The 25,927-nt window shown below is 38.7% G+C and overlaps 1 protein-coding gene across 1 annotated transcript; it reads right to left on the reverse strand.

The window, feature by feature from the left end:
- On the reverse strand, positions 1-19,296 carry LOC129246063 (uncharacterized). The gene is made up of 6 exons (XM_054884584.1): positions 19,196-19,296; positions 5,509-6,960; positions 1,513-1,648; positions 1,296-1,438; positions 873-1,220; positions 1-786 (listed from the first exon to the last, which is right to left on the reverse strand). The coding sequence occupies exons 2-6, from the start codon at positions 6,893-6,895 to the stop codon at positions 254-256; spliced, it is 2,547 nt and encodes an 848-aa protein (XP_054740559.1). The 5' UTR covers positions 6,896-6,960; positions 19,196-19,296; the 3' UTR covers positions 1-253.
- Positions 19,297-25,927: the final 6,631 nt, after the last annotated feature.

The raw sequence follows: 25,927 nt of genomic DNA on the forward strand, positions 1-25,927 counted from the left end.
GCCAACAATATTATTTTATAGATTTTTATGATAGAAAAGCAAATTGATGAACTTAAAGGTCTATAAAAAATACATAATATAAATATACTTATGAAATTTGTGTACTATGGAGGATCATGCGGTATGCTGATAAACTTAACGCTGGATTCACGGCTGTACTAAGTACGTTGGCAACATTGGCAAGCCAAAATAGCAAAAACATTTAAAGAAAGCGTCGCTTTCCATATCAAATCTTCAAGCTTTTCTTACGTTTCTACTGCAATGCCTCGCGTAAGCCATACGCCAGCACGAGGGTGGCAAAACTGGCAAAGAGGCCTGCTACGCCACTATAACAACCCAGGTTCGTCACCGAGACTACATAGCGCGCCTGATTCGGTGCTTGGCATGCGTCATCGGTGCACGACACCGAAGAGGTAACTGAGGCTGGTGATTGCACTGAAATGTAGAGCGGTGGACATTGACCAATGTAACTATAACCGTTGCATGCATTTGACAAGTCATACGAGAAACCATTGCCGATTGCGGCACAATTTATGTCACCATTGCTGTTGGTGGCATTGCTCTGCGTAGGCAGAGGAACGGTGCGCGAGGTGCAAATGATGAATTGTACGCCACTGGAGGATTGTATGGCTACGTTGCGATTACTGCCAGCGCCATAGAAATAGTTGGATGCCATACGATAGAAGTTTGTGCCATTCGGATTTATATACTGCGCCAATTGATCAGTACCCCAAGATGGAGTGTACCAGGTAGAGCCACAACGTGGATTGATTAGACGACGTGGAACTGTGGAAAATCGAAAGTGTATAGAGGGTAATACAAAAACAAAATAACAAAAAAGGAAAAAAAACAAGTTGCAAGAACTAACTTACTCTGAATAATACGCGACACCACAGGGCCGGAAGAAGTGGATGCCGTGCTAGCCGTACTCAGTGTAAACAAATCTGTGCTCGCATTGCGTACGAAATTGGCAAAGCGGCTGATTGTGCCGCTTGTGTAGTAAATGAAGTGCAGATCGGGTACTTGTTCGTAAATAGATTGCAACTGTGTGATGGCGTAAGTCCAGTCGCTGGAGCTCACCTGAACCGTACTGTAGGGGACCAGCAGAGCGACTAGAGAGCGCCCACCAACGGATGAGTTCGTTTGTTCAGCGTTCATGTAGGCCTGCGTGAGGTTTGTTATTGTTTGTAAAACGGTGGGTAAATTAAAGCCAGCAGAGTCTAACGAAAGAAAAGTATAAAGTTCGAATTTAGTTGTTAAACTCTAATTTATCCCATCACTCGATTACAACTCACATTGCGCTTGTGTGGTTACATTCCACCCCTGATAAATATCGGGCAGGTAATTGGTAGTATTGACAATAATTGAACCATTGCCTGCAGAAAGTAATGTCACCATACTGGCATAGGGATTCACGTTCAGACGCTGGAGTATGTAACTGCAAAACAGGTAAGAAAATTGTGAGTGGAATGAGTTACATACAAATTGTGAAATATCAAATCAAACACTCACTTGACATAGTCAACGATGTTGCTGTATTGCCACGTGGTATCCAAGAATACATAGATATTAGTCATGGGTGTTGTCATATTGGCTATGTCGTTGGCGCTGCTGCTAACAGGGCAGGTGACGTCGTTAAGACTATTCGCTGAAATAAGAGAAAACAGAGAGTGATGAGTAAACAAAGGTCAAAGCGGAGGTTTGTATTGTGAAAACAAAAAACAAAAAAAAAATGTATAGAGCACAATGAGCAAGGGAATGAGGAACTTATTGTTTTTGTAGCTGTAGCAGCTCACAAAACCCTGTCCAGTGCTGCGAAGCTGTCATTCAACGTAGTCTATCTCATTTCAGTGTAGGGCCAAGAAACAGACTGTTTCGTCAAGTTGGAAGCAGAGCGTAAGAGGTGTTAGATGAGTGAGTTTAAGATGGCATGCGAAGAGGTCGTTAGTGTCATGCGGAGTGCCTGGGATAGCACTACAAAGCAGCACCAAAAAGTAGTTTTCTAAGCTGGTTGACTTGGTTGGGCTCTTGTTGTCGCGTAGCAGCTGGTCGACTAGATGGAGTGGGAAACAGATTGCAGTCTTTAGTGACAGTCAGGCTGCACTAAAGGCTCTGGAGAACGCAAAGCAAATCTCAAAGATTGTTGAAGAATGTAAGAAGAAGCTCAATTCTGTTGCAAGACAGAATAAGCTTGTACGTATGGAGTCCAGAACATTGCAGTGTACAAGGGAATGGAATTGCTGATGGATTGGCCAACTGTTTACGACTCAGGAACCACAGCCAATAATCGGAATCCGTTCTGCAAGAACCATGAAGTGGATCAGCGATTATGTATGCAATAATATAATAACTGCAAAGTGTTTTGTAACAAGACCGAAAAGAAAACTGCCGAACTTTCTTCTAAAACTTGCAAGCAAAGACGTTCGGTTGATGGTCGGCATTATTACAGCACGAAATCTATGGGTGTGTCAACATATGACCACCATTTGAATCACTGAGTACCCGATTCGCTTGTCTTGCTTAGAAGTGGTGGGTAGCACTGAGCATTTTCTCTGTGAGTGTCCTGCATTTGAAAGAGCAAAGCTGCGAATTTTGGGTTCCGATATCGTGAGAACGAATTTTATTCCCTCTAACTGGAGGATATTTTCAGATTTACGAAAGAATCTGGAAAATTCTGATAGCACTAACTACGGCTATGTCTCTATTCTATCCTATCTTTTACCTTCTGTTACTTCACTCTTGCTTGACTATCTAGCCTTTCACTTTCCCCAGCTTTATATACAATGGCCTTTTTGTCTGAGAGTTTTCGGTGCTTCTTGGCACGACTTTTTAAATTAAAAAAAAGAAGCTGTCTAAGATGCTGGTTACACCCATTAACTGATAGTCATCTTGAAGTAAATAACTTTCGCATGATTGCGAACTGTCAGATCGAGCTTATTTCATTCATGATCCTGAGGAAGATTACATTGTCGATTTTACTAGCTCCATATACGAACAAGTTAATGAAATGATATCGCAACTAAGATTTATGAATCTCAATAAGAGCTCCGTGACTTCCGTTTTTTGGTAGTCTTGGAAATTTTAATTAATGGGAGCCTGATTTAAAATAAGGCCAGCTAAAAGTGATAGCCTCATTGAAAGATGCAAGCAACGTGCAATAGATTATTTCATAAGTCAATGGAGAATTGCGGATATGTCCGCTAAAAGTGTGAAATAATAAGTAAAAAGCACAGGCATACTTTTGGGTATAATTTATTGCCTGCCATTTTGTACCTAACCCACCTCAGCCTACCTAGTTTTGTTGAGTTAAGAATACGATACACTTCAGACTACATAACTTCATCCTTGATATTTTTAGGTTAGTCTTTCGTCACATCTTCGAACAGCTATAATTTATTGTATGGTCACTGATCACTTTTTCAAGTAACTGGACAGTCTTAGAAAGACTCGTTAGCAGAGCTGTCTGTAAAGAGCTGAAAGAACAAAGGGAGAAAATCGGGGCTCGGGCATCAAAATGAGCCTTTGCGGCAGATAAGTGAAATTTTCAAGGGCCCGTTTTACCTAATCTCACCTTTCCTGGGACTGATACCAAATGGAATTTTAAAGCGTTTTTTGTATAGGATGGAAATGAGAGGAGGATTGGTTATGCTTCGAGTAATTTTTTTCGCCTATGAAGACTATAGAAACCATGGCTACAAATTGCGGGCGTCACCAAGCAAAGAAAAATGTTTAGAAATTGGACTAAAGTGGCAGAAAAAGCAATTTGGTTTACAAGTTATTACACTTTCGGAGAGGGAACTAGACATTGAGCTTGATTGAATGGTTATTCCGTTTCGTCTAGGCTTCTGGTTGTTGTTGTTCTTGTCGCAGCATAAACACTCCCCATATATGTACGGGTATTGTCACTTCAGCAGTCCTTGGCCGGATACAAATACGGGTGTTTCACTTAACATAGAAGTAACTGTCGTGTGAACGGCTTTTGGTCTTATCGTTAGGTTACATAAGTTGGGAATGCGTCTGGGTATATATTCAGCGCAACTTAGAGACACCTACCACTGCTCAGCTTTTGCCAGAACGCGATAGCGCTGAACGCTTACTTCTTTGGATGTCTGGCAGATTTCGAGTCCGCATCCATTCACAATATTTCATCATTTATTAAACAAACGAAACGATTTCACTACATTGGGAATTAAAGGGGGATCGTTAACACAAACGTGTGCTCTCCTACACCCTGATGGAGAATGGCAACCAACGTAACCTAATCGAGCCTTAGAGAGGTGTTTGTGTTTATTTTGTGATTTTGTATAGATAGGAAATCCCAAGAAACTTCTCTCACAAATGAGCATCAAAATTGAGGAGAAATTACATTCCGATAATTACTACGTAGCAAGCGAAAGGTTATTCTATTATACAGGGATCGATTGAAAAACCCGTGCAAAACTAAAAACTAATTAATTGCTTGGGTTAAACAGTTTGCATTTTTCGGACGTAGTCTTCGCTCAACGCTTTCTAGTTTGTTGGTCCCTTGCGAATAATAGGATTTATCCAAGTCTGAAAAATAGCCAATCGTTTATGCAATCACCTGCTCGTTTGAATAAACTCTTTTTCCACCCAACCATTTCTTCAAATTGGGGAACAAATAGTACACCGAGGAATCCGAGGGAACCAAGTCTGGAGAAAAGGGGGGATGTGAAACGAGCGGAAACATTATTTCTATTGCTGAGGCGTGAGCTGGTCGTTGTCCCGACGGAAAAGAAAAATCACTCGACTTCCTGGATTCAAATGAATGCCCAATACAAAAAAATGTACGGATCTGGCCGAAACTTGCTGTGCGTTCTTTCAAGAGATGCTACTAACATAACCTCAACATGCGCCAGTAGTGCCATCTCTCTGACTTTGCACGGACTTTTCTAACGGCCCTCGCAGGTGAGGTTGAAAGGAGCAGAAATATTTAAGGAATAATAGGTAGTCAATATGATTAGAGATATTTGACCCGAAGAAATATTAATTCACGATGTGAAGAACACAAAGTTGGCGCCATCCGAAAACCGTTATTTTGTTCTTGGCGAATTTGATAATTGAGTGACGTTAGTACAGAATAAACATCATTAGACGCCATTAGAAATAACAAAATCTTTGTAAGCATGATTTATTCTATCAATTTTGGCTTTAAGATTACTTTTTTTATTTTCTGTACTTTCACGACCCTCTGGAAGACGCAGTAGAAATAAAAAAAATTTTTCTAAGCACGATTTATTCTATCAATCTTGGCTTTAACATTACCTTCGCTTACTCTTCTTCTTCTTTTTCTTCATTTATTTTCTGTGCTGACGTCACGGCTTTTGGGAAGACGTAATCTTATATTCTATCATTCTTGATATTCATTTATAATAAATAACTAACCAACAACTACTATGTGAACTCTTCTAAAATATTTGACACATCCGTGCCCAATTACCCAATTTACCTAATTTGTAGTATTAAAATTTAAAAATTTAATATACTTACGAACGTAGGTTTGAAGCGCAGAGGCCGCTGACTCGGAGAACTCTGCAATGTTTGCTGCCGATAGAGTGACGCCCAATTGCATTTCCCGATCTAATACCTGCGAGAAGGCGCTCGTCTGTGCCACCATATCCGCGCTGGGTGCATATGTGTTGAAATTACTTATGCGATTGCACGCCATAATGCCGCTATTCAAAACACCATTCATAGAGTAGTACATACGTAGTAGCTGCGATAGTTTCAGACCACTCGCCTGGCTCTGCCAGGTGACAATGTTTTTAGCAATGATCAGACCATCCAGACCGCCACGTATCTCGGCATCAGTCATTTCCATGTTTTGTCGCTGCGACAAGAAATACCATTTCGGCATTACTGTGCTATTCCAGGCACCACTCGAACCCACCGTGGCTGTTTCGGTGGTTGTGAAAGGCACCTGCACCAACGCCACTTCAGACAGATCACCAGCCAATGTGGCAGCCCAACGATTATCTACATTGACGGTGGTTGTCTGTGGCAAACTCTTATAACCATTTTGGCGACTCGACAGCGCGAGCAGTGTGCGCAACTGCACAGTTTGTTGCTGTAAACCTGTGGCGATACCCGCCATGAGCGCACCAGCAGACACCGTACCCCAAGGTGTCCAGATAACACCATTCTCAACGGGGCACTGACTGATCGAGGTGCTGGTCGTCGTGCCGGAGTTAGCCCAGCCCCAATCGTAGTCGTAGGAATTGTAAGCGCCCTTTTGCTTAAGACCGCGTTTCTGTGCTTTAGCTCTCACGTTCTCCAACATTTCCACATCGCCAATAAAGTTGCTATTGCGTTCCGTATTTGGTGAGCGGCGCAAGCGCTGTGCGCGATACTGTGACAATTGACTGCATATTTGTGATTCATCGCCACGCACGCGCGTCTCAATTGAACTGGAGAGCATGAAATGCAATGAACAACGTTCCTCACGTGTTAGCGTCTGGTTGGGAAAAGTCATGGCATTGCCGGGTATGAGGCGTGACAACAATATACGGCATTTTGGAAACTGGAAACCACTCGGACTGTAGGGTATGACGCCGGGCGTTTCGGCTACGCCGTATGTGCGCTGAATGCCATCCTGCCGAAAGCGTTGCAATAGCGCCACCGCAAGCGTACGCATAGTGTAGGTGTAGCTCTGTGTGTTCTCGACTTTTTCGATCAGCGAGATGAGCGTATCGATGGTGGCGGGCAGGCGGTTGTCGCGATTCATAAAGTAGCTGGTATTGTAACATTCCACTAGCGACGGCGGAATTTGTAGCATGGTATTCTCTTGTGCTTGCGTGTGGCCTATGCTGCCGCATAGTAATGCAACACTGAGCAGCAGCAGTGGTGCGACGGCGCGCAACACATTCGTTTGCAGCATCTTGCTTGATGGATTACTAGGGAATCCTGTTGTGGTGCTTCGTTAAGTTTGAAATCGTTTAGCGGCTGAGGAAGGGAAAAAGATGTAAATGCTTGTTAGTGATTTAATTTATATAAAGGGTGGTTTAATTTTAAGGGCCGATGTTGAATGTAAACCACACCTAAACGTCAAGTTATTTCCTGTATTTCATTTAACATTTTTCAATTTCAGATTAATTCAATTTAAACCCAGGAAAGATACACAATCGAGCGCCTCGTTAATGTTACGGGCGTACAAATCAAAATGCATATCGCGCACTTCGTGAAGAAAATCATCTTCAGTGATGAGGCACATTTTAACCTCAGTGGATTGGTCAATAAGCAGAATTACCGCATTTGGGCGAATGATAATCCAAGAGTGATTGCCGAAAAACCTATGCCCCGCAAAGAGTGACTGTTTGGTGCGGTTTATGAGCCGGCGGCATCTTTGGGCAGTATTTTTTCCAAAATGACCGGTCAGACAGTTACTGTGAATAGTGTTTGCTATCGTGAGATGGTAACGAACTTTTTATGGCCCGAATTGAAATGGGTGATATGTGGTTTCAACAAGACGGTGCCACTTGTCACACAGCTAACGAAACAATGGCTCTTTTGCGCGAAGAATTTGATGGACGAATAATCTCACGTCGCGGCGATGTCAATTGGCCGCTAAGATCATGTGATTTGACACCGTTGGACTTCTTTCTTTGGGGTTATTTGAAAGAAAAGATGTACGTCGATAAGCCAGCAACAATTCAAGAGCTAAAGGATGAGATAATTCGGCACATTAACGGCATAGAACCTCAATTATGCCTCAGTGTCATCGAAAATTTAGACCATCGGATGGAGGTGTGCCGCCGAGGTCACGGCGGCCATTTGGCCAATATTTTATTCCGGACGTAATTGAGCCATACCAATATTATCATAATAAAGAGAAATGACGATAATTTCTTTAAAAAAATTTTATTCAAAATCAACACCGGTCCTTGAAACTTAACCACCCTTTATTATTATTATTAATATATTAAAATACATGTGAATCTATGTACTCAGTGTACAAATAAGAAATTGCGTTTTTCCCAAAGCGGTGCTTGTTTTTTTCCCTTTAACAAAAACAAACACAAATATATATATATAATATATACAACAAAAAAAAATAATAATAATAAAAAATAATAAAAAATATAAACAAAAACATATTAAAAAAAAGTAAAACAAAGCACAAAAGAAAAAAAATAAAAAAATGTTACGACGTTCCAGCTAAGTATTTAAAAATATCTTTTTGTGAAAAAAAACATATGGCAAAAGACTTCGAGGTAATAACTTCTATATCTTAGCGCAGAGAGCTTCCAGGATGGCCGAAAAGTTTGCAGAAGCAAAATTTCTAGCAGTACTAAGTAAATGGATATCCGCACCAAACCCTACTAGGACTTGCAGATTCATGGCGCGCGATCCAACTACCTTTTTGTTATCATTTAAGAGCCTCGAATGACTTAAAAAGAAGAAAATCGAATTCCCTTCTAATTTAAGCCGAGAGACATTGAACTCCATTTTTCCCATTTAAACATCTACTCCCACGGTGAGACAGGCAGTAGTTTTGTGCTTTATTGTGATGAAAAGGAAAAATGCATCTAATTTACAAAACCATATGGCGCAAAAATTGTAGGAATCCTTCGGACTTGTAACAACGTTAACCACCACACTAAGCATTCATAGCTCGAAACTCATTGATTAGCTTAGATAGAGTGGAGGAACCAAGTGAGGATTCTCCACATCGTAAATTAATATCTCTAATCGTATTGACTACCTTTCATTCCTTAAATATTTCTACTACTTTAGTACGTGCAAAGTCAGAGATATGACATTACTGGCGCATATTGAGGTTATGTTTAGTTAATAGCATCTCTTGGAAGAACATATACCAAGTTTTAACCAAATCCGAACATTTCTTGGTTCCCTCACTGCCATCTGAGCTTCTTGGTGAGCTCATTAGGCACCTATCGCATACCAATAAGGAGTGGCACACCTCTTCTTTACAGTTGCGATAACCGCTTCAGCGATTTTGGGCCGAGTTCAATAAAGAGACCAAGTCGTTTCTTCCTCGGGTAAGTCTTTCTCCACCTGATCTAATGCAAAGAAGAAGTTATTTTCCTCTGTTGCCATCAGCAGGTACCACATCGAATACCTTCAGAGCAGGAGCTTCTGTAACCATTTGGATGACATGACGTATCCCGCGGGGCTACTAGATCTATATTCCTCTGTGATATTATCAATATGCAAAGATCTAAAAATCTTCCACGACATTTTTCTCCCGACCACTACAAGCTCGCGTCATCGGTTGTTGCCGTCGTCCAAGCTTCTGTGCCCTCAAATAGCATTGAAAAAGGGATATAGTGGTGTTTCTGTGTATTCAGTTACATTTGCGCGACTATAATCAAACTCGTCTGAGGCCCTAGACCTCGTCGGAAAGAGAGGAATGCTTTAGAGGGGTCGCCTCGATGCATTCGGCTTAAGCGTCAGCTAACGTCTGGTATCAGGCGTCTGTTTTAGAGCTAGCGGTTCGCTAAATAACTGTGTATTTGCTGTGGTTGCGGCTTAATTTGAATATCACAAGGCGGTGTTATGCGCTTAGCTTGGAACCGGCCACGTAAAATTCATTACCCATGAAAACTAAGTCAAAGTCACAATGAAGAAACCACCTTTTATTAATTTCCAGAGCCTTGTGATTGTGTAGAATATTTGTAAAGTCTAAATCGCAAATTAACTTTATTTTATTTTACTTTTTGTGAAAATTTTTCTGTTTATTTTTACCTACACACCTACAATATTTTTAGCAAAATTATCGAGAAAGTCCAAAATACTCAATTGATACGGAGTCTCCTACGAATCAAACTGACAAAAGCTGAAGAAGACTTGGTCACATGTTGCTGAGTTCTTTAAAATCTACACTGAAATGGGAAGTTGTATACTCGCATAGCTCAACCAATGCTTCTTCCCACTTCCAGCTGGTCCGTATGCTTGGAAAGTGGCCTGGCTGAGCAACACTTCTGTCCTTATGAAGAGTAAAAGATTTTGAGAATTATTATAACACTGAAAGCGGAAAAGAGTTATTTGTGACGTACAACTAATATGCTACCAGAAAGATGGGAAAAAGTTATGTTCAGCGTTGGGATATATTTTCAAGAATAGATGTGCTAATATTTTTTCAAAGTAAAACTTTAATTTTTTGAGAAAAAAAGTAGTGATGTTTTATTTGTGTCTTTATAAAAAAGAATTTACCACTTTTTATGTGGTTTGTTGTTCATATTACACAAATTTCGTTAGTCTTATCTGCCCTTGGCATACTAATCTCACATACAACTGTGTAAAACATTCATTAATCATACGCCTAGTCATACCCGCCAAATAGTTTATACGTGCTTTTTACTCATTCTACATACTAAACGTATATGTATATTATATATACATATGTACCAATTTGTTTGTAAGATTTTGCACTCTTTGTGTGTATGTGTGCACTAGCAAGTTGGCTAAACTTAATGATAAGCATTCGTTGGCATTTTTCCCTGCTTCTCTTCGACTACATAGAAATACTGGTAGTACGCATGTTTGCGTTTGTGTGCATTACTTGGCTAGTGTCTGTCTTTCATAAGCACCTAAAGCACCTGCTGTTATCTACCGTTAAACTAATAGCAACATAATAAAATGTATTTATTTCGTGTCTTAACTTTACTTCTAGGAACAATTAAACAGAATCAATCGATTGCTAGAAATACAAGTAGTTTTGGTCATGTTGCAAGTGTGTTAGTGGCTTGAAGTCATAAATTAATTCTTACATTATCTGGTGTAATCGATGAGTTCGTATCAGCCTTGAAAACGCTAATATGATAAATGTAATATATGTATGCCCTCAATTATTAAGTTAAATTATTAGCAGTTATTTCAAAATAGTGAAATGAAATGAAAGATATCAATGAACTTAAGGAACGATGGATATAAATTGATATGAAGCAAACCAATCGTTTGAATAAACCTTTCTAAATGAGATGAAATCCGCAGAAACTTCTTGAATTGGAGCTTAACGCGATCGATTCATGAAAATTTATTCTGTGAATTCAGAAATCCCACAATATTTCTTCTTACCATAACCGTAGAATGGGTTCCTTACCAGAGGTACATCCTTATCTTGCTCAAATTACAATTAACCTACTACCCTATGATCAGAAAGTACCGGGAATGTTTGAATAAAACAAAACAGTGTTAAATTACAGGCAAATTTATTTTATCTCCTGTAATAAAAAAAAAATTTGACCCGTATGAAGCAACAAACATGTGCCAACGTTTAACCCAGTCCTCCATGCACCCCTGGTAGGCCGACGAAGGGATGGCCTTCAGCTCCTTCGTCGCATTCTCTTTGATCTCCTCTATCGACTGAAATCTCCTTCAACTTCAACTTGGGAAACAAAGAAAAGCCGTACGGGGCCCTATAAGGTGAATACGGTGCTTGCACAATGGTATTTACTTGGTGTTTGGTCAAATAATCCAGCACAATTTGGGCTCGTGTGGTTCATTCTCATAGTATGGCCTTGCCATCTGTAAAGGTTAATTAAGAGGTGACATACCATAACGCCATATCCATAACCGTGGCTATGTCACTTATTGGTGTAATAGCCATAAACAGTTGTTATTTACATACATACCCATTTACTTGTTCATTTAGAAAGTGCAGAAACTAAAGAAAATATGACAATTTGGGCAGTAACGAGGGAATTAGTAATTTCTTCATAATGGCATTATATTAATATAAAATGTCAGTTAGCTGTTACGACGAAAAACCAAAATTCAATTGGTCTGTACGGTTACGATTATGACTACAACATTATGGCAAGTCACCTCTCATCGACTAAAGTGTTGCCCATAGGTTAATTCGATCAACAGATTTATGCAATTCTGGTTATGGCACATATAATTTTACCTTAAGAGAAAAAGCGAAGCTAGTGCTATCTAAGAAATTACAAAAATTTGCTTCTGGACCATAATTTAATAACATATTAGCGTTTTTGAGCTCATATTGGCCAGCGAGATTGCGTTAGGATGCATAGAACTGCAAGTTAGTTCAGTAATTGGACGCGTTTATGGAAAAGTATTACAGACATCGACTCGATTAGAGTTAAGTATATTATGTTTCCGCTCCACTGAAGTGTATTATAGCGGTTTAAGATACGTAAGTTTGTGAATATGGCATGCAAAGAGGTTAAAGCTTTAAGAATGGCTCTTAAAGAATGATATTAAAAGCTGAAAATGTTCAAAAGAGGTTCACTACAAGGTCATTTGAAATTTTGTTCCAATTACTGTGATGTGATGAACTCGGACTTGTTTCTACAGACAGACGCTGTATAAAATATTAAGGCATCATGAGGCTTTTGTGCAATAAAATCAAGTAGTGCACAACACCTTAATTACTGCGCAAGAAATCATTTACCCATAACCCTTAAATTGCTTACATGCTGATTATATTTTTATTGAAGAAATGGGAAATCGTTCATAGTTTAAAAATAGTAATACTGATTAATACAGCTTAACTTACATGTAATGACTCACTTTATGTGTCATTCCTAATTTCGAAAATGTAAAAGTTTTTAAAGCTAATTTTATAATACTTCACCCTGAGCGAAATTGCTAAATAGCCTTCCATTTACAAGCGATTCACCTGATACCTGCATAAGTATTGTAGATATGAAAATTCAATTGTGAAATCTAGCAATTTTTTATTTACTTGATTATTTATCTAATGGTTGCCTTATCAATATCACAAACTATTGTATAAAAAAAAATGAATGAAATTTTTCAGAGATGACGTCACCTAATGGCTACAGGCATATATAAAATGCTCTAAAAGAAATAGAAATACCAAACTGTATACAATAGGTAAACTAAGAATTTATGTGATTATGCTGGTATGTACTCGTATGTTAGTATATGGGGTAAGAAATGCGAATAGAAAAGGGTCGATAATAGCAGGTGCCAATAATTTTACAGAGAACAGTGCGTGAATGTGAATATATGCCATATATGTATATATATACGAATGTATATACGTATGGATATGTTACGGGTGCCTTTTTTAGCTGTATGAGAACTATCGATATCTATAACTATGGTCTGGCAGCTGAGAATGGTAAATTGTGTTGACATTTCTGTTCAGTAAGCTTTGGCAAGTCAACATGAATCGCTTAACGCCGAACAACGCTTCCAAATTGTGGGAAATTACTTCGAAAAAAGTAAATCTGTTCGCGAAGCCCATAGAGTACCAGCGGCATCAGCATCGGATTATAATACAAAAAAATCATTCCAATAATATTTCTGTTTTGTACTATCATTTCAATTCAAGCCCTTAAAAAGCACCCGATACATACATATTTCATGTGCGCTGTTGTAATAGAAAAAACTATATATCTATATATATAAAAAGAAGTTACATTTCCCTGGTAATCTTATAACTCAAGAACCGCCGAACCGATTGACACAAAAATTTTAGAGTTGTTTTCTATCTTTGAGGAGGTGGTTTGTGTGAAGTTTGATTCAAATCGGTGCAGCCGTTCTTGAGTTATGACATTTTATGTGAGTAATGGTTTCCTCTCATACGAAATGCCTGTATGGGAAAAACAACAACAAATACACAGCCGCTTATGAGCGTTTCTGTTGTACTGTTGAGGTTGTAAATGTATTATGTTAATATTAGTTTTGGACGAAAATATAATAAAAACTGGAGCATTCAAGGAACTGGAAAAACATTTTTAACTTTATTTATTTTAGCATAATTTATTTAGCGTAAAAAATTGAAATGGAAATTAAAGAATCAAAGTTTAATTACAAGTTTTTATCGGCTCTTTCACCTTACCTGTATATAGGTGACCACCACAATCAAATTTTAAAAAAGTACAGAAAAGGCTATTCTGACATCTTTAGAAAGTATATTGAATGAAAAAAATCAACTAATTCAACTGTTTAAACATTTTACGAGTTCTATAAAAAAAACTTAATATGAAAAATTTCTTGCGATATAAAAAAAACATTTTATGTATGGTGGTGCGAAGCCCACTGGGAAATGCTAGTAATTTTATAAATGACAAAGAGCTACTTTTAAACAGTTTCGATTACTAGGTCAGTTACCACAGTTACCATGAAACTGATACTAGTATTATAAGCTTCATAATATATAATACTTTGCGTCTGAAATCATGCAATCAGCTATATCTCTAATTTTTGTATGCCGAATTTTGTTTAGAGTAAATTTCCTTGAGAAGAATTTGAAAAATAAAACTCTTGCTCTTTTGCTCTTGTAAAAATCCAAAAAAAAAAAACACGTCGAAAGCTCCCATACCCAAGTCATTTATGACAAGTGATGGAGTCACAAAAGATATGTATGTAAATGCCAGAAGAACTTCACTTTTCTGATTCCAAAGAAAGAGAAAAGAAATTGAAGGAATGAATAATATTGCACCCAACAACAAAAAGAATTATCGATTATATAGGTTGTCAAAAAAGTCTTGCGGTATTTTTATTGAATTTTCAATTGTTCATAAAATTGGTTATAATAATGCGGTTTAAGTCAAATATGCGCCGTTTTGTTCGATGACGAGTTCCCAACGAGATGCCAACTTCATAATACCTCTCTTATAGAAGCTCGCTTCCCTATTGTCAAAAAACTCGGAGAGCCAATTTTCACAGGACTCTCTTGTGGACAACTTCCGACTACCAAGCTCGTTCGCCATGGACAGAAATTGGTGGTAATCACTTGGTGCGAGATCCGGACTATACGGTGGATGCAAAAGAACCTCCCATCCGAGCTCCCGGATCTTCTGGCGCGTCACCAAAGATGTGTGTGGCTTGGCGTTGTCCTGATGGAAGACAATTCGGCCTCTGTTGATCAAAGATGGCCTCTTCTGCATGAGTGCTGCATTCAAGCGGTCCAGTTGTTGACAGTACAGGTCCGAATTGAGCGTTTGGCCATAGGGGAGCAGCTCATAGTGGATGATTCCCTGCCAATCCCACCAAACACACAGAAGAACCTTCTTGGCCGTCAATCCAGGCTTGGCCATCGTCTGGGCAGCTTCACCGCTTTTCGACCACGACCGTTTGCGCTTCACGTTGTCGTAAGTGACCCACTTTTCATCGCCAGTCACCATCCGCTTCAAAAACGGGTCGATTTTGTTGCGATTGAGAAGCGATTCGCATGCATCCATACGGGCAAAAATGTTTTTTTGCGTCAAGTCATGTGGCACCCATACATCGAGCTTCTTTTTGAATCCAAGCTTCTTCAAATGGTTTATAACGGTTTGATGACTCATGCCCAGCTCTTGGCCGATGCTACGGCTGCTACTATGCCGGTCTCTTTCGATCAATTCAGCGATTTTATCGCAATTTTCGACGACAGGCCTTCCGGACCGTGGCGCATCTTCGATCACCTCTGCACCGGAACGAAAACGTTGAAACCATCGTTGTGCGGTGGGAATGGAAACTGTATCGGGTCCATAAACTGCAAAAATTTTATTGGCAGCATGAGATGCATTTTTGCCTTTATCGTAGTAGTACTGTAAAATATGCTGTATTTTCTCTTTATTTTGCTCCATGTTTGCGACGCTATAACTCACGAACGACTAAAAGCAAACAACAATTAATCAAGCACGTGTTAGCACGTGAAAAGAGCTTTCCAAAAAGCTCTAGCGTGAACCGATGCGACGAATACAACTAGAACTACGCGCTTGCAAAGACAAGCTTGCGGAAATACCACAAGACTTTTTGGCCAACCTTATATTTAAAACTAACTAAAAGGTGGTGTCTTAAGATGTGGTTGAACAAAAAACCAGTAGAACTGTTTGAATAACGTTTTTACTGAATAAAAAATGTTTTTTAATGATGGAAATATTTATTTTGACCTTTAAGCGCTCTATTGTGACTCTCTGTTTCGTTCACTAATGTCAAATATGATTGACGTACGACGCCATTTCATTGTAAAGATAGATGGCAGATTAGTCCCGATGCCCACTGCAGTGAAGACTGGAAAAATTTGGTCAAAAATTCTTGAAAAAGGTTGGTGTGGCAAATAGATCTTGAGCTTCAGTAAAAGTACAATAATAGGCCTTTTTCTTCTAAATATACACAAAATAGAGATACAGAGTCAAAAGGGAAATTGTAATTTTTTAGCTCTATCTCTGCCACCGTTTCGCTTGTCTGTTTGGAGCTGTATAGTTCATTAGTGTCAAATATGATTGATGAACGACGCATTTTAGAAAAACCATAAAATTTCTCTATTTTAAACCAATTTATTTAGATGGTATCGAGACAATAATTAAAAGGGAAGTAAAATTCATTTGACCAAAAATTATTATTAAAGGCACACAGAAGAGATGTCGAGGAACGTCATTAGGGAAAAGTTGGGGATGTACACCGAAAATACTGCAGTCCTATGATTTCCTACGGTGTAATAGTCTGGTAGAATAGCCCACGAAGCGACGAAGCCAACAGTAATAAACCCTCGAATCAGGAGCCATATCGTACACGTGACACGCCATCAATGGAGCTTCTTCCAAAACTGACACTTCCTCACATTCTTATCCAAATCCAATCGGGAGGGCTATCATAAGAACTACCAAAGCTACCATTGGCGCTAGCATTCATCAATATCGGAGGACGTTGAAAATTCTTGCTGAAGTAAACCATGAAAAACCAAGAGAATAAGGAAGCGATTATCAATTTTTTTTGTTAATGCCCTGCGCTATGGAAGAAGAGAATGTCAACTTTGTAAAAGTCACTGTTCGAGAGTCTCGAAAAACTATCTGGCTTAGACGTCAACAACTTAATACGGTTCTTAAACCGCACAAACTGGATATAGTCATGCCGTAAATAACTGGTAAAGAAGTTGGTAACGAGGATGTGGCAACAAAATGGTGCGGAAGTGCTAGTTGGATTCTGGATGAATCACCACTACTCAATCACAAGAACAACAATACAAGCATTGCTATAGTTACTAATGGGAAGGCAGAAATTAAGACACTCAACGCTTTTCAGGCTATACCAAAGATGGCGCTGGAATATGTTGATAAGCTGAATATCTTAGGCCGGAATAACCGGGTACGCATCCAATGGGTTTCAGGACACATAGGAATTACTGGAAACAAAATGGCAACTGAATTAGTCAAGAACGGGGTTGCCTCCTATTTATATATTGTGGTTTAGCAAATGGTAATGAGGAAGTGAAGGGAAGACATATTGGGACAACCTACCGGGTTTATCAAAATCAAAATAAATGCTAAGTAGCGTTAACTTAAAAGACTAAAAAATAAATAATTGATGCGTACACTTCTGTTAAGTGTTTGAAAAAAAAAAAATATTTTTTTTTCAAAATTTTTATAGTAATATGACATAATTGATATTTTGATTAATGAAAATGATAGCAAATATTCAATAGTTTTATAGAAAAAAACAATACTCGAAGCGGTTGAGTAATTTTTGATTTGTTGCAGTTTGAAAATAAATTGTATGGGTTTTCAACACATTTTATTTTATATGCACGCCTCTTTTGTACCTGCCTGTGCAATTTATGCCCTTCCAGGAGAGATTTGCTTCAATATACCAAAACCCTTAATATACCAAAACCTATATGTATAAGTATACGTATAAAACCATGTTTTTTGAACTGGTGATCACTGTTACTTAAAAACCGCTTGGTAGATTTCAATAAAATTTATACTGCTTTTGAAAAACATAAAAAAAATTGTGCCTGTCGAAGGATTTTTTTTTCAAAAATTTCGATTTTTTTTAACACTTAATTCTCGGTTTTTTTCGAATATCTGGAAAGTATTTCCTGATGCCGCCATATTGTTAATTGTGAAAAAAAAGCTGCGATCAGGCACAAGATTATCTATTAATAAAACTACTTTCTCTTCTCCGATTGATTTTAGACGAATCTCCAAGCACTTGTGATGATCACCGCAAGGGACTTAGGGACTTCTGGAGAAACGAGCTCCACACAAACAGCGATAACTTTCACAATTATAAATTTTCTTTTTTTTAAACCTTTTTAAAGTCAAGTCGAAGCATGATTTATTAATGTTATGTTTTTATTTTTGTGAAATAAAGCAATTGACTAGCAAACAAAATGATTGAAAATCATCATATTTTCAGGCCTCTCACTACCCCTAGATACATATGTATATTAATGCTTTACTACATACAATATAATGAATAACCACGAAAAATATGAGTCTATCACCACTTTTTTGCTTCGTAAATTCATTCACTTTGTTTTTTTTTCTTATGTGTAAGTAGTTTCTACTTGAGTCCGATAATTAGTCATAGTCCCTGTATATTGGTTGTAAATCGCACAGCCGTACACAAACACACACACACAAACACTTGCGAGCTATCGGCATTGTAAAGCTTAGCGGATATTTGGACACACGAACTGATAAGCAGCAGGTGAATTTCGTGTCGGTGTAGTTTGTGCTCGCATATGCCATGTACGAGTAAAACGGTAAACAATTTCGGCGTATGTGTGGAGACTAACTGTATGTATGCGGTGGTCTTGTTGTACAAACAAAGCCGTTAGTTCACTATGATTTTTGTTGTTGTTGAATAGGTTTTTCTTGCACAATTTTTTTTTATTTCAGTTCTTCGCCATTTGGCTAACTATTTGAGCCAAAGCAAATTAAATTTGTCGATAAGATAGTTAGTGTGCACACATACAAACATACACACACGCACCTGAGTGTGGTTGTTTTAACGCACTGATAAGTGAAATAGTTACTGCGTTTTTTTCAATTTTTCAGCTCTAAAATTAACAGAAATAAGGTGTTTTAAATTATTCTCAATAATTCTTGGCTGCAGACCAATTTTTTGTAATTACAGTTGTTGCTTTTTTTAAGTTTTTATTGCAACTATTATTATTTTTGAAACTTTGTCTTCTTATAGTTTTTGGTCTATAATTTTCGGCAACATGTGATTTTTAAGGATTCTTGCATATTTTATATTATTTTTATTGCATTATTTCGTTGTTTTTGTACTTTTTTTATTTCTTACAGTTATTATTTTTTAATGTTCAGCAGTTAGTTGATTCTGCAAAATTTGTTTTATAATTTTTTATTTTTTTATTTTTCTAGCTTCGCTTCGTTGCATATTTTAGTCTTTATTTAATTTGCATAATCTTCTAATCAGCTTCTTATCTTGACTGTTTTTTTTTTGTGAATTAAATAAACCAATTTATTGCTTCCTTTCCACTCACAATTTTAGCTCACTTTGTTCTCTTTTATTTAAAATTACTTTATAAAATCACAAAAATACTTAAAAAAAGCTGCTATTCAATTTACGGAGGCAAACGCACCTTACCCACTCTTTCGCTTAGTCGTACTGTTTTTTGATTTTCGTTTTCGCAATGACCAACACCTTTTCATATTCGGTTTGTGGGCTTATAGAGTTTGCTTATCTTTGATGCGATAAGAACTTATCAAGCGCGCCAAAGTTTCCCAAAGTTTCGACACCCAAGCGCTGACTAACTAACATTGAACTCACACAACTTCATGTTGGAATTACTATCATACCTGCGAGTACCTCTGAACGTCGGAAGAATGGCTTTCTTTGTGCTCAAATATTGTGCCCCGATAGAAGCAGGGAATAAGAGTTTTTGCCAAAATTTTTACATTTTGAATTTTTAACCCAGTTAATTTGTAGTAAAAATTAGTTTGTTTCCTCAGTTTGGTTTCTCTATTCTGCTCTTCACTAGCTTTCTCATCGTACTTAGTACCCTTATACATACATACATACATTCATATCTGCAATGTGTTTAAATACTGATTAGATAAGTTTTTCAAAAGATTACTATGTGAAAATAACACAGTTATACTCACCACAGTTAAATGTTCAAGTTAAAGGTGCATATATATGCACATACACACACGCATGTACATAACACATGGATTGCAAAGTTCCGAGCCTAACACATAGATGGTACTAGTCTTATTGCATTCACCTCATTTTCAGTTAGTACCAATCTTAAAAAGAGAGCTGCTCAAATTTCATGATACTCTATTAATTAGTTTGTGAGTTATGGCGCTAAGAGTGACGGTACTTTTGTTATTTTCAAAATAATGGATCAAAAAAAATTTTGTGTTTTAATTTTACACTGCTTCTTGCTGGGAAACAATACCGCCCCAGCAAAGCAATGACTGAAAATTGTTATAGAGACTCCGCTCCATCAGATACAACAATAAAACGATGGTTTGCCGATTTCAAACGTGGCCGTAGAGGCACCGATATTGCACAACGCAGTGGACGTCCAAATGCGTCGGCAACACCAGAAAACATCAAAAAAATCCACAAAATCGTTTTGAATGATTGAAAAGTAAAGTTGCGTGAGTCAGTAGACCTCATAAAGATATCAAAAGAACCTTTTGTGCTTTATATTGCATGAGCATTTGACTATGAGAAAGCTCTGTTTAAAGTGGATGCCGCGCTTGGCCACTTTTAAGACAATGCACCGCGTCATAAATGAGTCTAAACAATAGCAAAACTACATGAATTGTACTTCGAATCCTTCCCACATCCACCGTATTCGCCAGATTTGGTTTCCAGTGACTACTGGCTGTTCGCAGACCTAAAAAAAAATGCTATACCCGGGACTTTTTAGCCCATGTGTTACATTTTGATATTTACTCAAGCTAATGTATGTAACCAAATTTTCTCTAAAATGAGTTTTAACAAGTTGAATTTACGAAATATAATGTGGGAGATAAAATCTCAAAATTTCATTCTCTTTTGATTATGTATTAGTAAAGTAAACCAGAGAGAACTTAAAGAAATTTCACAGTCTTCGTCTGCTTCATGCTGGCTGTAGTAACACCCTTTATGTGGCATTAGAATGAGCCAACTTGGGTCGTATGTAGTTGCAAACAGCTCTTGCCCATCGCTGCGGTATCATCGGACGTCGTCATGTTTTATATGCACTTCTGTGCCGCATTGCAGCTTATGAAATGTGGTCTTCACTCATCTTGAGAGGTCTTTATTTCTCAACTGCATGCTCAGTTAGTGAGAGATGTTTTTTGGTTTTTTTGTTTGTTTTTGCAAGGAGGTTTAATTCAAAATATCAGAAACATTTCAGAGGTGCCGTCACACCAATGATATATGGGGCACGCTCCCACTAATACTATAACAATCCTCCACCTCGGCTAATTCTACCACAAAAGTATAACTTCTGGGTAGAGCCGCGTTTATGTCTGAAGACACAACAGGTACCTATCTTGCCAGCATATGAAGGCTATACACCGTCGATAGTCCCAATTACTTCCTCTGTGTTTATAGGAGGTTCCAAAGTAAAGGAGGCATCGGAAAAGTTGCCGTAGTGCTATATTAACTCACTACCGCCTTGTTTTCTGTACTGTATTGAGTGTTTCGCTCAAACGTCTGTGCTTGTTGTCGGTTCGTCAGAAACTCTCCGCCTTCTCTGTTGCTGCATCGCTTTGCGTTCCCAATCAATATGGCGAAGTCGCGTCATGATCTCACTTGCGTACGTTTGGGTTGCCTCCCTGATACCCCTGGTTGCGCACATATCTCGTAAGAGGGTGCTGGGAGATGGTTGATGACCCAGGGCTTGTGCTAAGATAGCTCGTTCCTCTGTGAAGCGGTCGCAATAAAACATGACGTGTTCTGCATTTTCGTCAGTATTTGGGCAGTTTGGACAGAAAAGACTGTCTGCCAGCTTAAAACGGGGCAGGTATTCCTGAGAGAGAGAGACAATGGTAATGTAATGCTTGTACAGGTTAGACTAAGACCTTTATGCACTGCGACCAGATTGATCTATTGTGCGCCCCTAAGTGCTTAATTTTAATTATTTAGTCTTGGGGGGAAAAGAACCAGCTCCTTAGGAGGGAGCATTTGGGTTTCGGGGCACAGGGATATTGAGGAAAACTCTAAAGCCGATGAGCTAGCTAGAAAAGGTACTGATCTACAACTGCTCAGTGACAAAAGTATCATTGGGATACCTATGGCCACGAGTAAACTGGTCATGGATAAATGAAGATACCTATGGTACATGTGTAACAGCTGGGCTACTACGGCCGCAAATAAACAAGAAAATGACAAAGGAATTGCTTTGCCTCTCAAGAGATGGTATCTCGAAGATCGTGGCATGTGTCACCGGTCATTGGCTACTTGGCAGCCATTCCTTGAGACTAGGAGTTTTCTCCCATGAATATTGTAGAAGTTGTAGAGATGAGCAAGTGGAAAAAACAGTTGAGCATTTTTTTGCAATTGTACAGCCTTAGCGAAAATCAGAACAGGTTGTCTGGGTAAACACTTTTTCAATTCTTTTACAGAACTGTCTGGCGTGAGGATAAGACCAATCCTGCACTTCATAAGAGCCTCAAAAGGGTTTGATGAAGATAAACAAACAAGGTTCCCGTATCGTACAGTGGTATCAGAACGGACCTGTAAGGTCTCTAAGTGAGTTGGTCGAATGGCCCGACTACCATCATAACCTAGGAGGGGGAATTTGTAAGTCTTCACCCTCTAGTACGTACGAGCCTAGGATTCTATGCAGATTTTGGTATGGAACTTTAAGGTTAAGGTTAAGGAACTTTTTGGAGTGTCTAAGGCCGTTTGTGTCATTCCAGTATTCACTGGTTTTTACTTGGGTCCATTTCATGGTTTCCTGTTTTAGGTTGTTTTTGTTTAAGCCAAGAAATGACTTTGGGCCAATTCCACCCCTTTTTTTGGCATTAACGTCTACCTTCTCGTTTCCTTCATGTCCCTCATGTCCTGGTACCCAAACCAGGGAAACCTGATTGAGAGTCGCCAGTTTGTTGAGTACATTGTTATACTCTATAAAGACTTTTGAATTGAACTTTAAGCTATTTCCACTGTTTCCATTATGAAGAAAATTGTGATATCTGTGCTCAGTACTAAAGATTTGTGTGCTCTAGGCTCCACTAGTCCTGTTTCTACCCTCTGGAGCGTTTTAGATCCACCTGTATACCACTGGCGAGAGTGATGCTCCGTCGAGCTTCAGGACTTACATTCTAAGTGGTATTAATGATTTTTATTAAGCAAATGAAGCTCGCTGGTATAATTGACAACAATGATGAAGGCTCGAGTTTAAATTCTTACACTTTATTTTCTTTCAGACCCATTCGTGCCGATTTTTTTATCTAGAAAGTTTAAAGAACAGAGCGGACATTTTGGTTGACATCACTTATAAGAAATGGGTAAAGTGACGAAAGTGGAAAGATGAGTTCTACATTGCTTAACAAGCTCCAAAGAATTAAAACTTCTTGGCCTGATCTCAACCAAGAAGACCATTTACGCAGCAGATATTTACTTTCAGTGAGAAATGGACTGTTAAGCAAAATGTCCAGTGGTTAGATCATGAAAGTATTCCTAGTGATAAGGCCAAATAGTGCAACCACTCCAAAAAATAATGATCCGACGATTTGGTGGACCAGCAATGGATATTCACCAGCTCATTCCTGAGTGACTTATAGGACTGGCAGAGTTTAAGAATAACAGCAATGCACTTAGATCCCGTTAGCACTGGTTAAAGGAAATGGCTCCATTCTATCCAGATAACGCCAGATCAAATAATTGTAGGTTGACCGTTCAATTGTTAACAGAGCTTCTGTATGAAATTCTCCATTATTCACTGTATTTCCTGGAAGTAACATCGGCAGACTACTGACCTTTCAGTAGCTTCAGTAAAATCATCAGAAATATCATCATCATAAATTCCTAGAGCTGCAGTGTGGAACACAACGAGTTTCTGCCCTGCGGGTCTGTTATGGGTCAATATCTTAACTTCTTACCAGCTAAGCTGCGTGGCGCGGTTTTCTTACTCCAGCAGTCGTCTCTAGCTATTTGCTGGGATTCCTTGGGGGTTCCATTTAATGGCGCCTCTTGTTAAGTCACCATTTCCTCTGCGTAGAACATGGCCAATCTAGTGCCATTTCCTCTTTCGGATCTCTAATAGTATTTTCATCTGCTGTGTTCTGGCCCATAAGTCAGCATTCGAGATAATATTTGGATATAATATTTTGAGAACTTTTCGCAGGCATCTGTTTACAAAAATTTGTAATGAGCCTGTCAAATGACGTCACATTCTACGTTTCACAATCGTACAGTAAAGTCCACTTTACATTGAAGTTAAAAATTCTCAATTTCGTGTGATGCGTTCCCAATTTCTTGCAAAGAAGCAAATGCCGCCACAGCTTTTTCTATTCGGCTTTTGATTTCATCGCTCGAAACTCCAGAGACCGATATAACGCTGCCTAAATAGCAGAATGATTGTACATCTTCGAGATCGATGCCAGCAATTGAGAAATTTTGCGTATTTCCCGTCTTTATACGCATGACTTTGATTTTCTGGATATTGATCTTCAAGCCGGCTTTCTGAGCTGCTTCTGGCACAGCTTGAATCTTCGCTGCCATGTCAAGACCGAAGACAGATGTCGTCTGCAAAGTCAATTTTAATGACAACGTCCAAATCGATGTAAAAGAGAAGTGGCGAGAGAGCACATCCTTGTCGTACGCCTGCTAATATTTTGATTTTGTCACCCCCCATATTCTCATGCATTATCCGACAGCTTGCGTCCGTGTAAAGTGCCACGACGAGTTTAAACAATTTCGTTCCCCTTTGTACTTGAGGGCATTACGAATAGCGCAGTGATGTAAAGTACTTTTGGAAGTCTATAAAGACGGGATAGAGCGAGATCTTCTATTCAACTGACTGTTTAACGATAACTCGGACACTGTTGATGTGGTCGATACATGAACGGTTCGCTCTGAAGCCCGCCTGTTGCTATCTGAGTTCTGGTTGTAGCACCGCCGAAAGGCGTTTCTGTTTCTTTTCGGATTTGAATGATTATTTTGTTAATCATACAGAGAAAAGTAATGCCTTACATTCCGTCAGATTGCCTTTCTTAGGGATTTTCACGAGCGCGCTTTCCTTCAGTTCATCAAGCAAGTCGGATGTTTCCCAGAACTTCAAAATCAAAGGCTGTATTAAGTTCGCCCTGACCATGGGATCTGCTTTCAACAATTCAGGTGAGATTTTGTCGTGCCCAGGAGCCTTGATATTTTTAAGAGTCTTTACCGCTGTAATAACTTCGGCAATGCTTGGGCTATCCGTTTAAATGTCAGCTCTTTCCTTATGTGCTGTGCGCTGGTATATTTTTTCTTCTTTTCTCTTTTGTGGCCTTTCGAAATTTGCAAGGATATCATTGAATACTCGAAGAATTTGTAGTGAATACGTCAAGCAACTGCTTCAAAAATGCCCGTTTTTGCTTCACAGAATTTGCTATCCAGACTAGAGTAGTGTCGATGCTAAAACTTTCTGGAATAATGCTTCTTCACAGGATTATTATTCTTCAGTGTTTCACGTCGGAGTACTTTGGTAAATCGGACGTTTCCCATTGAATTATTTAATATGCGCAATCTACATATGTATGCGTTTATGTACACGTGTAAGTGATACCCATATTAAGATCTAAAATTTCATTTCGCATGAATTCTACTACTACACTCACACATAAATTCTCATTCCTCTTGCTATGCATTCAAATTGAATGAGCTTTTGAAAGTAATACTCTAAGCCTAAAAACCAACGCTGAAAAGGATTCTGCATTGACCACTGACTCGGGCTTGCTTCTTTGGTTAAGCGGTTCACCGATTACGCTGCACTGCCAACTCAATAAGCCATAAAGCCTATAAAGCCTGTAAAGCTTACAAATAACTAAAAATAAACGACAAACGCCAAGAGTGGTTTTCAGCGCTATGGCGAACCACTCGAAAACTGCTCCATAGCCTCATTCTCAAAAAGTATCAAACTTTGTTGTTGCAGCTTTACAAAAATGGGAAAAATTAAAATAAATAACAAAACCAAGGTAACTAAAATGCAGCAAAGCCTTGCTAAGCACACAAGGAGGGACAAATAATGAAAGAGGCAACGGAATCACAAATAAAATGAACTTAA

Source organism: Anastrepha obliqua, chromosome 4 (genome assembly GCF_027943255.1).
Source record: "Anastrepha obliqua isolate idAnaObli1 chromosome 4, idAnaObli1_1.0, whole genome shotgun sequence".
NCBI lineage: Eukaryota > Metazoa > Arthropoda > Insecta > Diptera > Tephritidae > Anastrepha > Anastrepha obliqua.

Excerpts from the sequence above, each read along its gene's own strand:
- LOC129246063 (XM_054884584.1), bottom strand. The coding sequence starts at position 6,895 with ATGCTGCAAACGAATGTGTTGCGCGCCGTCGCACCACTGCTGCTGCTC. Across the intron at positions 1,221-1,295 it reads TGTAACCACACAAGCGCAAT|ACTCTGCTGGCTTTAATTTA; the intron begins GTGAGTTGTAAT and ends TTCTTTCGTTAG. Across the intron at positions 787-872 it reads GGTGTCGCGTATTATTCAGA|TTCCACGTCGTCTAATCAAT; the intron begins GTAAGTTAGTTC and ends GATTTTCCACAG.